This window comes from Cololabis saira, chromosome 15, assembly GCF_033807715.1.
Source record: "Cololabis saira isolate AMF1-May2022 chromosome 15, fColSai1.1, whole genome shotgun sequence".
NCBI classification, from domain to species: domain Eukaryota; kingdom Metazoa; phylum Chordata; class Actinopteri; order Beloniformes; family Belonidae; genus Cololabis; species Cololabis saira.
This window is the reverse complement of record NC_084601.1, coordinates 40,227,810-40,243,625: the sequence shown is the minus strand read 5'-3', so window position 1 is coordinate 40,243,625 and position 15,816 is coordinate 40,227,810. Positions and strand designations below refer to the sequence as shown.

The window sequence follows — 15,816 nt, the reverse complement described above, 5'->3', positions numbered from 1 at the left end:
GCTGCAGGTGGCTGTAGGTGGCCGCATGTGGCTATAGGTGGCTGCAGGTGGCTATAGGTGGCTGCAGGTGGCTATAGGTGGCTGCAGGTGGCCGTAGGTGGCTGTAGGTGGCCGCAGGTGGCTGTAGGTGGCTGCAGGTGGCTATAGGTGGCTGCAGGTGGCTATAGGTGGCTGCAGGTGGCTGTAGATGGCTGTAGGTGGCCGCAGGTGGCTGTAGGTGGCTGTAGGTGGCTGCAGGTGGCTATAGGTGGCTGCAGGTGGCTATAGGTGGCTGCAGGTGGCTATAGGTGGCTGCAGGTGGCTATAAGTGGCTATAGGTGGCTGCAGGTGGCTATAAGTGGCTATAGGTGGCTATAAGTGGCTATAGGTGGCTGCAGGTGGCTGTAGGTGGGTGCAGGTGGCTATAGGTGGCTGCAGGTGGCTGCAGGTGGCTGTAGGTGGCTGTAGGTGGCTGCAGGTGGCTATAGGTGGCTGCAGGTGGCTATACGTGGCTATACGTGGCTTTAGGTGGCTGCAGGTGGCTATAGGTGACTATAGGTGGCTATAGGTGGCTGCAGGTGGCTATAGGTAACTATAGGTGGCTGCAGGTGGCTATACGGTGGTTGCAGGTGGTTGCAGGTGGCTATAGGTGGCTGCAGGTGGCTATAAGGGGCTGCAGGTGGCTATAAGTGGCTATAGGTGGCTGCAGGTGGCTATAGGTACCAAAGCGTGTGAAACTGTTACGATCCTCTTTGCTGTTAATTCACCTCAGGCAAAGGGTCCTCAGCGATGGGACTGACCATGCTATGTACTGATCTAAATATTCAACTTGGTATGTTTCATGGTGGTCTCTTTTTGAATATTTTCCCTATTTACCTGGGTTTTTAGATAATTTAGAGAGCAAATGCTTAATTTGCAAAAAAAAAAAAAAAAAAACATGAAATCCCAGACAACTTGCAATGGATTTTTTTCTTTGTTATCATATAATATGGTGTACATCATATGTCATATCAACAGGAAAAATATTATGTCGGCCTTAAAAAATGACACAAATAATGCTTAATTTCACTTTAAAAGTTGGTATTTTGCATATATATATATATATATATATATATATATATATATATATATATATATATATATATATATATATATACATAAAAAAGGCACTGAGCCTCCACTAATCCTTGTTTGACCCTTGACTATCGATCTAGAAACTTAATTTCCTCATCTTGATTGCCTACTTACAAACAAAATAGGAGGAAATGGTCCAATAACTGTGCAAGATGGGCAATTTGGTGGCCATTTTAATATGCAAATTAAAAGGTAACGTAAACGTTCTGTATAAAAACATCTTTTACAGTCCAGTTTCACTTTAATTAATGGGTAAATATCAGGTAATTATTTCTGTACTTAATGAGGAAGTACCAGGTAACATTATGGAAACAACACACGCATTCCTTTACAGTCCAGTTTCACTTTAATTACTGGGTAAATATCAGGTAATTATTTCTGTATTTAATGAGAAAGTACCAGGTAATATTATGGAAACAACACACGCTTTGTTTCCATAATATTTGTAACTGCTTTGAGAGATAAGCCATACATACACTGTATGATTTTACCTGCCAATTGCCAGGTAAAACATGGTAACTATCAGGTTAATAACAAGGTCAATAGAGTAATTTACACCCCTCGGGGGTACATGCACCAATTCATTGATAATACATAAATCAATAATGAATGGGTAAATACCCGGTAGTTATCCATGATATGTACAGTAAATACAAGGTAACTACATGGTCATTGAAGTGTAATTAGCTGGTAACTACTTCGAATATAGTTTAAGAACATACAATACACACTCATTTGGCCGGCGCTCCTCGCCATTGAAACCTATGTATTTCGGTTTGAGCAAAAAACAACTCTGAATAAACCCAGTATGGGGATCTCCTCCCGGAGGGACATGCCTGGAACACCTCCATAGGGAGGCGTCCAGGAGGCATCCGGTACAGGGAGGTACCGGATGCCATTGATAATACATAAATCAATAATGAATGGGTAAATACCCGGTAGTTATCCATGATATGTACAGTAAATAGAAGGTAACTACATGGTCATTGAAGTGTAATTAGCTGGTAACTACCTCAAATGTAGGTTATAATTTCCTGGTAGTTTGCAGAAAAATACTTAGTAATTACCTGGTACTTACTTAGAAATAATTCATGTAATTTCAGAGTAATTACATGGTAAATTGACTGGTAGTTACCAATATTACCGAGTAAATACCTGTAATTTCCCACATAGTTCCCATCTAATGTCTTTACCCGGTAGTTACCATGTAATTACCTTGTAAATTAGGGGTGTAACGATACACTAATCTCACGATACGGTACGATACATGATATTGAGGTCACGATAATGCTACGATATTATAGCAGTATTTTTTTAACAACCTTGCATGAGGAACACATGACTGGGAAAAATTGTATTTTATTTGAAAGACACAAAATACAAAACAATGCTGTGCATTTGCCCTATTGTTAGTTTGTAATGCTTTATAACTGTTTAAGTTTTAAAGAGAAAGCCAGGCCAACCATTTTCCACAAACTGAACTAAAAGTAAATGTCAGGTTTGCATTATGCATCTTCAGTTTCATACAATAAAAATATTTTGCCACAAACTGAATAGTTTCTCTCATGTATGATTAGATTTTTTTCTTTTCCAGAAATTTAACAACTAAAATTAAATAAATAAATACAAGTAAATAAATACATACAATTTTACATCATAAACAAGGTTGATTCATGCTCACCTTATAAGTATAAGAGGAGATTTATTTTTGTTAAGAAGGTTATTTTGGTAATTCAGGGTTCATTATTTTATAAATATATTTTTTATATTCTGATGTAAATCAGGGACTATAATTACACTAGTCAGTTTATCTGTAGTGATTAGTCGCTTTTAGATTGGGCGGAGTGATACGCCACAGTACGGCACTAGGTGCTGTGTTGATGTTCTAAAATCCTACACTGTTGAGGGACATTAAAGTATACTGGAACTCAGCAGAAGTTGTCCCCATGTTTATCCTCCTCACTACCCGAAAAAGGTTTAATTTAATAAGGTAAGGCTTAACTCTACACCAGACTTAAAATTTCAGAGCTCAAAACCCCCCAAGAGTCCCGTGATCGGGACCGCAAAAAGGTACTACTTTCTTCTGAGCGTAGTAGGATTTTGGTCCGCGGGTCGAGGCGCGGTCGCCACGCGTGGTTGGATGCGCCTTGTCACCTCCACGACACGTTTCGTGGCGTTTTTGTATCGCGAAATTTCGTGGCACGATATATTGTTACACCCCTATTGTAAATAGAACGTACTACTAGGTAATTACAGTGTAAATACAATGGTATTACCTGGTTAATACTGTACTGCAAAAGAAAGGGTTAGCGATACCTTTCTTATCTTATTAAGTGGGAGAACTTGCACAACCAATGGTCTGACTAATTACTTTTTTGCTCCACTGTTTATATATATATATATATATATATATATATATATATATATATATATATATATATATATATATATATATACTGTATATGTGGGAGCCGAAGTGTTATTTAGGTGCTTCTACTTGATTTTTGTTGGTTTATTAGTTAATGTTAAAATAAATAAATAGTTAATTTCATTAAATAAATAGATCATTAAAATAGGTAAAATGATAATTTAAGAGAGGTTAAGAAAGCTTGTTTTTGTAACTGCTTTGAGAGTTACTTTCATGTTACTGTCGCTTTAAGAGCAGAGCAGAAGGAGCAGATGCAGTTGAGGTTTTGTTAGGATAGAGCCAAACAGTTTTCTTACCGTAGTGCTTTTTCTTTTGGAAAACTGTGGAATAGGATAACTCCTGTAACTAGATGCCGTGGAAATTAAGGAATAAATCCACTTTTGATTCATCTTTTTACATCGGAGTCCTGTTGATGTTTTTTCCATGCTGTGAAAGCACACGAGTCAAGTCTACTCTGGTTCAAAGCTTCAACTCCCACATTGTGAGAAAACTTGCTCAACTTGGATGAATGGAAGGATAAAAAGGACTGGATGCCACAAGGAAAGATGAATCACCAACAACAGGATAAATGGTCGTGAGTACAGCCAAAGGAAAAGTCAAGAAAAGTGCTGAGTAACCTGCTAGTTAGCCAATTAGATGTAACAACATTGTTAACGGAGCAGCATGCTACTTTGATAGCTTCAATCTTCGGACTGCAGATAATACACCCTAGCTGTTGTGTAGTTTTGGGACAAGCTATGGAGCACAAAAATAATGATTCAGACTCACTTGTGGATGTTAGAGCAAAGACATTCTCTGTGAAGGCAATGGAGGAAAAGCTGCAATGTGCTGTTGGCACACGCAAGGCCAAGCTGGCTAAGCTAACAGGTAAAATGAACCAGATTCGTCATGCTATGGATGAAAAGGGTGACAGCAGCTTAGCAGTGGTTCAAACCAAGATGGTGGAGTTTAACAGGCTGTTTGGAGAGTTTTGTGACTTGAATATCAGTGTTAAAGAGACATTACACCAACTTTCTGTGGAAGACATGAAAGAGGACCAAGCTAACTGGTTCGAACCTAAGGCTGACCGCTTTAAGGAATTTGCAGAGAAACCTGAGGCTTGGATAATGGAAGCTCAGCTACGTGTTGAAGAAGCTAAAAGATACAATGAAGCAGTTCAGCCATCTGACAGCATATCCAGTGCACCTTTACCAAGATTAAAGGCAAGTTCTGCGCATTCTTCACGCACATCATCATCAGCTTCATCTACTCGGCTAAAAGCAGAATTGTAGAGAGCTACATTGCTAGCACAGGCTTCCGCTTTGAAAAGGAAACGGAGTTTGGAGGAGCAGGAAGCCAAGCTAAAAATAGAAAAGGAGGAATTAAAGATTCAAACTGCTTTAGCAGCATCTGATGCTAAAATTAAGATCTTGGATGAGTTTGAAACTCTGCGTGTGACATCCAGAGCATCAAGTCGTGATGGAATGACCTCTTACCTTGGTTCAAAACACTCATCACACAAAGACAAACAAGGAGTACAAGGTAACAAAATTCAACCTTATGTCCAACCCCCAGTCGGTGCAGTCACTCAACCACAAGCACAGGTGCCAGAAACTTTGCATGGTTTTGCTGAAATGTTAACAAAGCAACAGAGAAAAAATGAAAAATGATAAAAAAAGATGGTAAATTTTGTTCAATGGAGAGATCAAGGAATACGGTATTTACAGCACGTAATTGTAGGACGACAGTTTGTACCTTTCAATACACTTATTGTTCAATATGGAGGTAGCAGTAATACATTTTTAGAGTACCAACAACTTAAGGCCATAATAAATAAAACATATAAAATTAGCCAATTAGACTTACAACTTCCCGCTATGATAATAGATTTATTGAATCTAAGCACTTTAAAGTTGTTATCAAAACTCTACAGGTTAGTGTCTAAACTGGACAATTCAGTCTCTCTCCCGATCTCCAAGTGGGAGGCGGATCTCTCTCTTAACACCGACCAATTTTCTTGGTCACAAATATGCTTAAATACGTTTACTATGACTAAGAACCCAAACTTACAACTTATACAGTACAAAGTTCTTCATAGAATACACTATACTGGACAAAGGATGTTCCAGATGGACTTTGTAACCTCTAATATCTGTTCACAGTGCACAGAGAACACCCCAGATAATTATATGCATGCTTTATGGTTCTGTATACCGGTACAGAGTTTCTGGAAGGAGATTTGTGAGGATTTATCCACATGGATCAACTACAGAATCCCAGTGTGCCCCACGATATGTATATTAGGTCACCTGGGAGACATTCAAATGGAACCTAACTGGACACACCGGGTTCTCACTGCCTTATGTATCGCAAAGAAAACCATTCTAGTAAATTGGAAACAAAAGTCCAGTTTATGTATCAACCACTTTATGAATCTTTTATCAGATCATATTAGTAGTGAGATAATGTCTGCCTCCACTGAACAACATTCGGCTGAATTACACTCTCTCTGGTCCCCGATTATTGGCTTCATTACCAGGTGGGGGCGGGGGGGGTGGTGATCTCGTAGCCCTTGGGGTTGGGGGTCGGCTTGGGGGGTCTGGGGCGCGGGCCTTTGGTGGCCCCTGGGGGGGCGGTGGGTGGGGCCGTGGGGCCCTGTCCCTGGCCGGTGGGGGCCTTGGGGGCCTATGGGGGGGTTACCTCATGGCGGTGGGGGGGGCAGCTGGGGGGGGCTCTGTCGGGGGGCTGTGGCTAGGGCGTCTCCGGGTCTCCCGGGGAGGGCTGGGCCGTGGGCGTGGGGGTCCCGCTCGGAAGGCCCGGCCCTGCCTGGGTGGGGTGCTGCCTTGGTCCTCCGTCGCTGGGCGGGGGCCGTGTGCCCCTGCGTTTGTGGGGACTCCGTGACCCTTGGGGTGTCCGCCGTGGTGGCCCCGGGGGGGGGGGTGGGGCCGGGTCCGGGTCCGGAGATCGGGCCTCCCCTGGCCGGGGGGTGCGCGGGCGGGCGCGGCGGCGGGGTGGCACCATTCCCAGGTGTCTATGTCTTATGTTGTCCGTATGAATGGCGGGATGTTGGACCGTTTCCCCCTCCGTCTGGGGGCTCCGGCGGCGCCGGGGGCGCCCGTGGAGGTACGGTGGGGCCCTGGCCCGCCACGGAGGGCCGGCCCCTGTCTACTGGATGGCTGGTGGGGGAACGTGGGTGTCTTACCAGAGCCGGCTCTGCTGGTCCTCCTTCCTGGCTTCGGCCTCTGCTCCCCCTCCTTCCCCCCCTACACGATTCATACGCACATAGGCCAAGGGGCGGGGGGTCCTGGTCGTGGGGGGCATTGTCCCGCGTGGCCCGGCACTCCCCGCCTCACGGTTTTAACAGCAATGTAGACACTGCACATTCAACACTTAATAAATACATTTGACAAGGACATGTAGTTCGGGAGGGGGGGGGTCGGTGTCAAATCGATACTTGGACCTCCCCCTCCCTGTTTTTATGGCATTAATCACATGCACTCCACACCAGGGGCGGGAGGGGGTCCCACATCACCCGCGTTCCCTCGCCGGCCTGGGATAGGTGGGTCGTGATGCCCGGGCCTGGCGGGGCTCGCCGTGCAGCCTGGGGTGCCTTCTGGCGGTGCTGGACCCCCCCGGGGAGGGGGAAACGGTGCGTGATTGTGTGTCTGTGTTGGTGAGAATGCGGTGTGGAAGGGTCCTGCCATGGGGGATTTGAGCCTCCATTGGCAGGACAACAAAACTTAATAATTTATCCATATTATATCATACAAAGTTGGTTATTATTATTATTATTATTATTATTATTATTATTATTATTATTATTATTATTATTTATTTATAGTATATCTTATTATTAGTATAGGTATCGGATAGGTGAATGGATGAATGAATGGGATGCCTGGGTCTGGGGCCCTCTGTTGTCGGGCCCGCGCGGGTATCGCCCTGTTGGGGGGTTCCCTCTCTCCGGGCCCGTCTCCGGTCCCCCCCGCTGCCTCCGCAGCGGGGCGCCCCTCTGGTCTTGGAGGGCCACTTTCGTGGGGGCGGGTGCACCTGCCCGCATCGGCGGCCGTGGCGGCTCTGTCTCTCCGGGCAGGCTGGTCCCCTGCCAGGTGGGGGTTGTTGGCCTGGAGGGTGAGGGCCTCCTGGCCACGTGTCCGGCCCGGACCGGGTGGCCGGGGATTGCCTGGGTCGCGGTCCGCCGCCGCGGGATCTCTGGCTGCTTCTTCCCGCGCCATGGGGGCCCCGCCGGGGGTGGGGGGGGTGCCTCGCAGGCGGTGGGTTGCCTCCCTCTTACTTCTCCCCTCTGTGGGGTTGCTGGTGGCCTGGGTTCCGGGTTCTTCCTTGTCGGCCTCTGGTCTCGCGGGTGGCGGGGTTGCTCCCCCCCCTCCCCCACTATAGATACACTTCAGGTGGAGCTTTGTTTGGTATATTACACACACACACACACACACACACACACACACACACACACACACACACACACACACACACACACAGCTACATAGACATATACACACTCATGCACACCACACACACACATAGCCACAAAGACATGTACACACGCGTGTACACACACACACACACACACACACACACACACACACACACACACACACACACACACACACACATATAGCCACTCAGTCACATACATATACAGACACAGCCACACAAACATATACATACACACACACATAGCCACAAAGACATGTACACACACACACACACACACACGCACGCACACACATATATACACACACACACACACACACACACGCATGATCATATACATACACGCATACACACACATAGACATACACACTGGCTTGTTCACCTGCATGCTTGCTCTGTATTTTTTGGGGTTAGGTAGCGGTAGCTTAGCTCAGACTGCGATCAGATCTCAAGATTTGGGTCGATTGCTGTTCGTGCTTTGGTCGGCTCCGTGACGGTTTCGTGTTTTGTTTGTGTTTTTTTTGTTGCAGATTTCCAGTGCTTGACGTGTGTCTCCGTGTGTTCCTGCTTCCTGGATTGGCAGTGTCGCCCCCCCCCCCCCCCCCAAAAAAAATAAAATAAATAAATAAATAATCACTGGGTTTGTATGTGTATATTTATGTATGTGTATGCATATGTATGCGTATATATATGCATATATATTAAATATAGTAATAATGCACATACAGTGGGGAGAACAAGTATTTGATACACTGCCGATTTTGCAGGTTTTCCCACTTTCAAAGCATGTAGAAGTCTGTAATTTTTATCATAGGTACTCTTCAACTTTGAGTGACAGAATCTAAAAAAAAAATCCAGAAAATCACATTGTATGATTTTTAAGTAATTAATTTGCATTTTATTGCATGACATAAGTATTTGATCACCTGTCAACTAGTAAGACTTCCGGCTCTCACAGACCTGTTAGTTCTTCTTTAAGAAGCCCTCCTGTTCCCCACTCATTACCTGTATTAACTGCACCTGTTTGAACTCGTTACCTGTATAAAAGACACCTGTCCACACACTCAATCAAACAAACTCCAACCTCTCCACAATGGCCAAGACCAGAGAGCTGTGTAAGGACATCAGGGATACAATTGTAGACCTGCACAAGGCTGGGATGGGCTACAGGACAAAAGGCAAGCAGCTCGGTGAGAAGGCAACAACTGTTGGCACAATTATTAGAAAATGGAAGAAGTTCAAGATGACGGTCAATCTCCCTCGGTCTGGGGCTCCATGCAAAATCTCACCTCGTGGGGCATCAATGATCATAAGGAAGGTGAGGGATCAGCCCAGAACTACACGGCAGGACCTGGTCAATGACCTGAAGAGAGCTGGGACCACAGTCTCAAAGAAAACCATTAGTAACACACTACGCCTTCATGGATTAAAATTCTGCAGTGCACGCAAGGTCCCCCTGCTCAAGCCAGTGCATGTCAAGGCCCGTCTGAAGTTTGCCAATGACCATCTGGATGATCCAGAGGAGGAATGGGAGAAGGTCATGTGGTCTGATGAGACTAAAATAGAGCTTTTTGGTCTAAACTCCATTCGCCGTGTTTGGAGGAAGAAGAAGGATGAGTACAACCCCAAGAACACCATCCCAACTGTGAAGCATGGAGGTGGAAACATCATTCTTTGGGGATGCTTTTCTGCAAAGGGGACAGGACGACTGCACCGTATTGAGGGGAGGATGGATGGGGCCATGTATCGCGAGATCTTGGCCAACAACATCCTTCCCTCAGTAACAGCATTGAAGATGGGTCGTGGCTGGGTCTTCCAGCATGACAACGACCCGAAACACACAGCCAGGGCAACTAAGGAGTGGCTCCGTAAGAAGCATTTCAAGGTCCTGGAGTGGCCTAGCCAGTCTCCAGACCTGAACCCAATAGAAAATCTTTGGAGGGAGCTGAAAGTCCGTATTGCCCAGCGACAGCCCCGAAACCTGAAAGATCTGGAGAAGATCTGTATGGAGGAGTGGGCCAAAATCCCTGCTGCAGTGTGTGCAAACCTGGTCAAGAACTACAGGAAACGTCTGATCTCTGTAATTGCAAACAAAGGTTTCTGTACCAAATATTAAGTTCTGTTTTTCTGATGTATCAAATACTTATGTCATGCAATAAAATGCTAATTAATTACTTAAAAATCCTACAATGTGTGTGGCAGGGTGGAGGTGCAGCCACTCTGGTTGATTGGGTCACAGGTGTGTCCCATCAACCTCTCCACCCTGCCTGCCTTCATAAGGCATGGCTCTGCTGGGAGAAGGCTCTCTCGTCTGCTGCTGGAGCTGAAGCACGTGTGTGTGGTGTTTGTGGCTGAATAAACGGGTCTGCACGAAACTCCGTGTCACTCCATCCTTCGGTCGGCCCGGCTAGCTCAGTCGGTAGAGCATGAGACTCTTAATCTCAGGGTCGTGGGTTCGAGCCCCACGTTGGGCGCCAGTGTAGCACTGCGAGTGCTAGGGAGCCCGACCGACAGGATAGAGAGGACACAGAGTTTACTGCAGAACCCTTTTATTTCCAATCACCAACACACGTGCTTCAGCTCCAACAGCAGACGAGAGAGCCTTCTCCCAGCAGAGCCATGCCTTACGAAGGCAGGCAGGGTGGAGAGGTTGATGGGACACACCTGTGACCCAATCAACCAGAGTAGCTGCACCTCCACCCTGCCACAATGTGATTTTCTGGATTTTTTTTTAGATTCCATCACTCACAGTTGAAGAGTACCTATGATAAAAATTACAGACTTCTACATGCTTTTCTACACTTCTACATTGTTTAGTGGGAAAACCTGCAAAATCGGCAGTGTATCAAATACTTGTTCTCCCCACTGTATGAGTGATAGCTATGGATTTCATGTAAAGTACTGGACTGAAATCATCACAATGAGCATAAATAACCTTGTTAATGAGTTTATTGTTTAGAACCGTCATCAATGCAACAAGAAGGAAAACATAACTGTTGAAACATTTCAGGAAGAAAAGAAACAGAGAGAGAGAGAAGTAGAAGAGTAAAAGCAGGTTGAGAGTCCCAGGGAGTCAGGTCAGGACTGGGAGCACTGGTCTCTCCTCAGGGTCTCTGAGACTGGAGTCTGGCAGCCCTGGGTGGCCTCACAGGTCACAGAGAGTGCCTTGGTCCACTGGTCTGCAGGGAGTCTCAGGGTGCTGCTCCAGCTGTAGTGGCCGTCCTCCTGCAGCACCCCGGGGCTCCTGCTCTCCTCCCAGCTGCTGCTGCTGCTGCTGCCGTCCACCTTCCAGGACAGACTCCAGTCTGAGGGGAAGCCCTTGTTGGCCAGACACATGAGTGTGGCCGTCAGCTGCTGCAGCTCCCCACTGGACAGGACTGTCAGGGAGGGGGGGACTCGGCCCACTGCAGAGGAGAAGAAATGATACAGTTAAGATGAAAAATCCACCTCAGTGTTTCACTTCCCTCTCTTATGTGCGTAACCGTGGTAACAGACAAGCATCACTGCTGAACCACAGCAACAGACAGGTTTCAGAACTAAAGATAAAACTGTAAGAACATTTCGTTCTTCAGATATTTTCACGTTTGTGTGGTTTCTTTTTAGTACATTTCTCAAAATGTACTTAAAATATCGACAAAAGCTCCATTTAAAAAATACTTTGTGTACAAAATCTGACAGTGTCTTTCATTTTATCAAATACCTTTCTACAGTGGCAGGAATTATTAAAACAAGAACGTATTTGCACTTTTAACGTAGCAATATTCATTACATATATACTAAAAAGCTAATGTAGAATGAAAAATATTTTGAGTTGAATGAACAGGGTTTGTCTTATTTTCTGAGCAACATCTCTAACAAGATATTACACACAATCAACCCCAACATAAAGTAATGTGAAACTTTGTTGTTTTGAAAATGAAGAATGAAGGATCAAAACTCAGAGTTCACATTAGAAAAGTCCTACAAAGTTATCAATGACACCGACAAAATTATTCACTATTTAAATGTGTGTCTGCTAGCTAATTAACTAATTATTTAAGAGCATTTCTCCCTTAAATATAAATACTGTTAACCACTGAACTACATATCAAACTCATCAAATCAATGAAACTCAGAAACTTCATGTTCAGATTTAACACTGAAGTTTAGATAGAGCTAATATGACTAAGTTAAAGTTAAATCTTTTCTTAGAAACATTTTTTTCAAACTTGATAGAGAAAATAATTCAAGTGTTTCCTACAAACAAAATGATGAAAGGAAGAAGTCTTTCAAGTGTCTCAAAATGTAAATTTCTCCTCTTCAAAAATGACTGCAATACTGTCAAGTACAACTGTATCATTGAATGTTTTAGTAACATCTATTTTATAGAGTAAGAGAAACAGAAAAAGACTTACAGTTAACTTCCAGTCTGGTTCCTCCACCAAAAGTCCACCACAGTGATACAAACTGATGAAACCGTCGTACAAAAACCTCTGATTGCAGAGAGACACGCTCTCTGACTCTGAAACAAACAAACTCTACAAAACATGTCATATTCTTCTATTCAACACCTAATATACCAAATATGGAGTTATACATGTAGCACAGATCCAAACTCATTTTATTTTCTATGTCACAATTTTATTACCGTAATCAAACCTTTTTCTTTTGACAGAAATAAACACTTTTTTGTGAAAAACTTCCCAAAGTTTGTGACTCGTAAAAACTCCATATTCTTATGTGCAACAAGGTCAAACTAAAATATCAGTTGGATTTCATTCATGTGATTTATATGACGTTTATAGTAGAAGTCACGCAGGACACTTTAGAGACAAAGTAGACAAACTGACCAGTCCAATTGCATAATGAAAATGTTTAGTTGCAATGATATTCTCAGGGATTTATGCATGAGGAGAAGAAATCTATTTACTGTGACACAGAGGTGGTGAAAAGAATCATAAAAATAAAAAAGTCACTTCTTTTGAGAACTGGTGACCAATTCAGGGAGTACGACCTTTGACCTGAACAGAACTGGAATACTGTAGAATTCAGCTGATCCCTGAGACCAGATGGATGGACGGACGGATGGACGGACGGACGGACGGACGGACGGACGGACGGACGGACGGATGGACGGATGGATCTCTACTCTCAATCTTTCCTACTCCCAAGAAATTAACAGATATTAAAATAAAAATGTCCTGAAGAGTTAATCTGCATCATATTAGTTTATAATGATGTTTTCAATCTTGATACCTTCTTGATAGTGTGAACCTATTGATCTATTGATGATCATCATCATCATCATCATCATCATCATCATCATCATCATCATCATCATCATCAGAGTTATGAAGTCTCTCCTGGAGTCAGTGGGAACATTTCCATAGCAGCACTTTGCATCAGCAGCACCACGCTCCAGTGATCTGGGAGAGTTTATATTCCTGACACTTGAACTCTGGATGACTGACAGCTGTCCTTCATGACAACAGAAGACACAGAAATCCTCCTCATCAAAAACATGACTCTGATCTGCGTCCTCATCTGGACTCTCCTCTGCTGCTGCTTCACAGGTAAAGTCCAGAGAATCCAACTCCTCTCCTCTATGAACATCTGTCCCTCTGAAATGAAGCTGACAAAACCATGAAGCTGTTTTCTGTTTGTGTCTCTGTTTCCTCAGAGTCCAGAGGTCAGATCACAGTGACTCAGCCTGGATCAGTGACTTCTGCTCTGGGAGGGTCCGTCCCCATCACCTGTAAAACCAGTCAGGATGTTTACCAATATGGCTACAACCTTTTAGCCTGGTACCAACAGAGAGATGGAGGAACTCCTAAACTGCTCATTACTTATGCTACCACCAGACAATCAGGAACACCAAGTCGTTTTACAGGCAGTGGATCAAACTCTGACTTCACTCTGACCATCAGTGGAGTTCAGGCTGAAGATGCAGCAGTTTATTACTGTCAGAGCCAACATTACATCAACAGCAAAGGCGTGTTCACACAGTGAAAAACAGTCGTACAAAAACCTCCCTCAGTCAGACTGAACAGAAACTGAACTGACTGATACACTTCACTGAACACACACACACACACACACACACACACACACACACACACACACACACACACACACACACACACACACACACACACACACACACACACACACACACACACACACTTGATAAGAATTATCAGTAGAGAGACCGTGCCAGGACCCACTGGGATGGAAGTGACTTGTTTGACTCACATTGAGTCCGATTCTAAGCCGGTCATGCCCAACTCAATACAGAAAACCATTCTTCAAATGACCAGGAGAGTTTTGGGGGAGAAGTTTCAGGATCAGATGAAATACATTTACATGCACATAAGGGGGTCCTCAACCTGGCTGGAGTTAAGGGGTGAATCAGCAGCGAGGTCGGGATGCAGAGACTGTTTCCTCAATGTTTGGAGAGACTTTTTATACTTTCTCCAAAGTAATCCCAGTTAATAATCAGGTTATCAGATGGGAGGAAGACAAGGTAACGGGACAGAGTGGGACAAGAAGATAGAGCAGTTTCCACTACTCTGTCACCCAGGTTACATTAACAATGTACCAGTATGTGAAAGGCTGGTGGCATTCAGAGGCCACCCCCCCTGTAGGTAGTATATGTCTTCTAAACCAGCTAAAAACTGAATAAACATCTGGGGAGCAAGTTATGGAAGCACCTCTGAACTGAACATGCAGGTTTATACTGGAAAGCTGGTTTAGGAGCCTCAGAGAAGAATCAGGGTACGAGGTTCGTGCTTGAAACAAAACTAATGTCATGTATATCTAATGTATTTTATATGCAGGTAACTCCAATGGAAAATGAATGTAGGAAAAAAAAAGTTTTAACATGGATTGATTTTAAAGAAAATTTCTGAATTATAGTCAATAAATCGATCTGTAAGATGTAAAGAACACCATTGCACTAAATATTGATTTAAATGGTTGGTAATGGAGTAAATGAGATAGAAACAATATTTATTTGGATTTTTTTTTTGTTTCTGACACTTTAATAATAATTAATTAATTACCCAGCCAAACAGACCTATGGACATTATTGATGTTCCTAAAAACATAACAGAAAGGTTAACATGGGTGTTAACTTTCACCACTTTAGGTCTGTGTTCACTTTATATTTGACTCGTTTCCAGCTGAGCGCTCCTGCTTGGTTTCTGTAGGTGATTTAAAGGAGCTTGAGGCTCCTTTTAAGAAATGAGACTCTCTAGCGCCACCCTTCACCACGACGGCCGTCGGGGGTACTGCAGCCAACAGTGAAGCCGGCACGGGAGAACGGGGAGAACGCACATGCAGCGTCATGTGACGTCACATCCACAGGACAGCGCGGGAAATTCGGGACCGAATTGCAGCACATTTTGGAGCACACAGCCTGTTCAAGGCAAAGGAGAGATACACTAGAGGGCTCATTCTTTTGGGTTTGAAACGCTTCATATGACATTATTACTAGAAAACTTAAAATGTATACAGATTTTTTTCATAAATCCTCCCACAATCCGGCCTCAAGCTCCTTTAAGAAATCCTACTGTAATTATGTAAAACTGATATTGTTGCCTCATTGGTTTCGTGGAGAGAACCCAGACTCTTATTTTCATACATCAGTAAGGTGGTGAAATGAGGCGCGTGACCTTCCGCTGCAGGAATGTTCAGACTATCAAGTAAGCAAACTAAAGGTGACCAACACTTCATAATCATTACTATCAGTGTAGGAGCCATTTCTATGTGTGTGTGTGTGTGTAAGGTACTAAATTGGGCCAGTAGGAGTCCTCACTGTCTCAGGGGTAAATGTTATATTGGTGAGAACTTTCAATCAGGTGTCA

General features: G+C 44.0%; 1 protein-coding gene, 1 non-coding gene and 1 gene segment (V, D, J or C); 2 read left to right on the top strand and 1 right to left on the bottom strand.

The window, feature by feature from the left end:
• The first annotated feature begins 10,373 nt into the window (after positions 1–10,373).
• trnak-cuu (transfer RNA lysine (anticodon CUU)) lies at positions 10,374–10,446 on the top strand. The gene has a single exon. It is a non-coding gene; the product is annotated as a tRNA-Lys (tRNA).
• Positions 10,447–11,004: 558 nt separating this feature from the next.
• LOC133460929 (uncharacterized) overlaps positions 11,005–15,816 on the bottom strand; it is a 30,182-nt gene continuing 25,370 nt past the window's right edge. The window contains exons 8-9 of the mRNA XM_061741643.1: positions 12,367–12,473; positions 11,005–11,376 (exon numbers count right to left, since the gene is read on the bottom strand). Of these exons, the coding sequence (XP_061597627.1) occupies positions 11,051–11,376; positions 12,367–12,473 (433 nt within the window). The 3' untranslated portion in view covers positions 11,005–11,050. The remainder of the gene's footprint in view (positions 11,377–12,366; positions 12,474–15,816) is intronic.
• Positions 13,473–13,960, top strand: LOC133460785 (Ig kappa chain V region 3381-like). The segment is given in 2 exon segments: positions 13,473–13,524; positions 13,632–13,960. Coding segments are annotated over 2 exon segments (381 nt in total).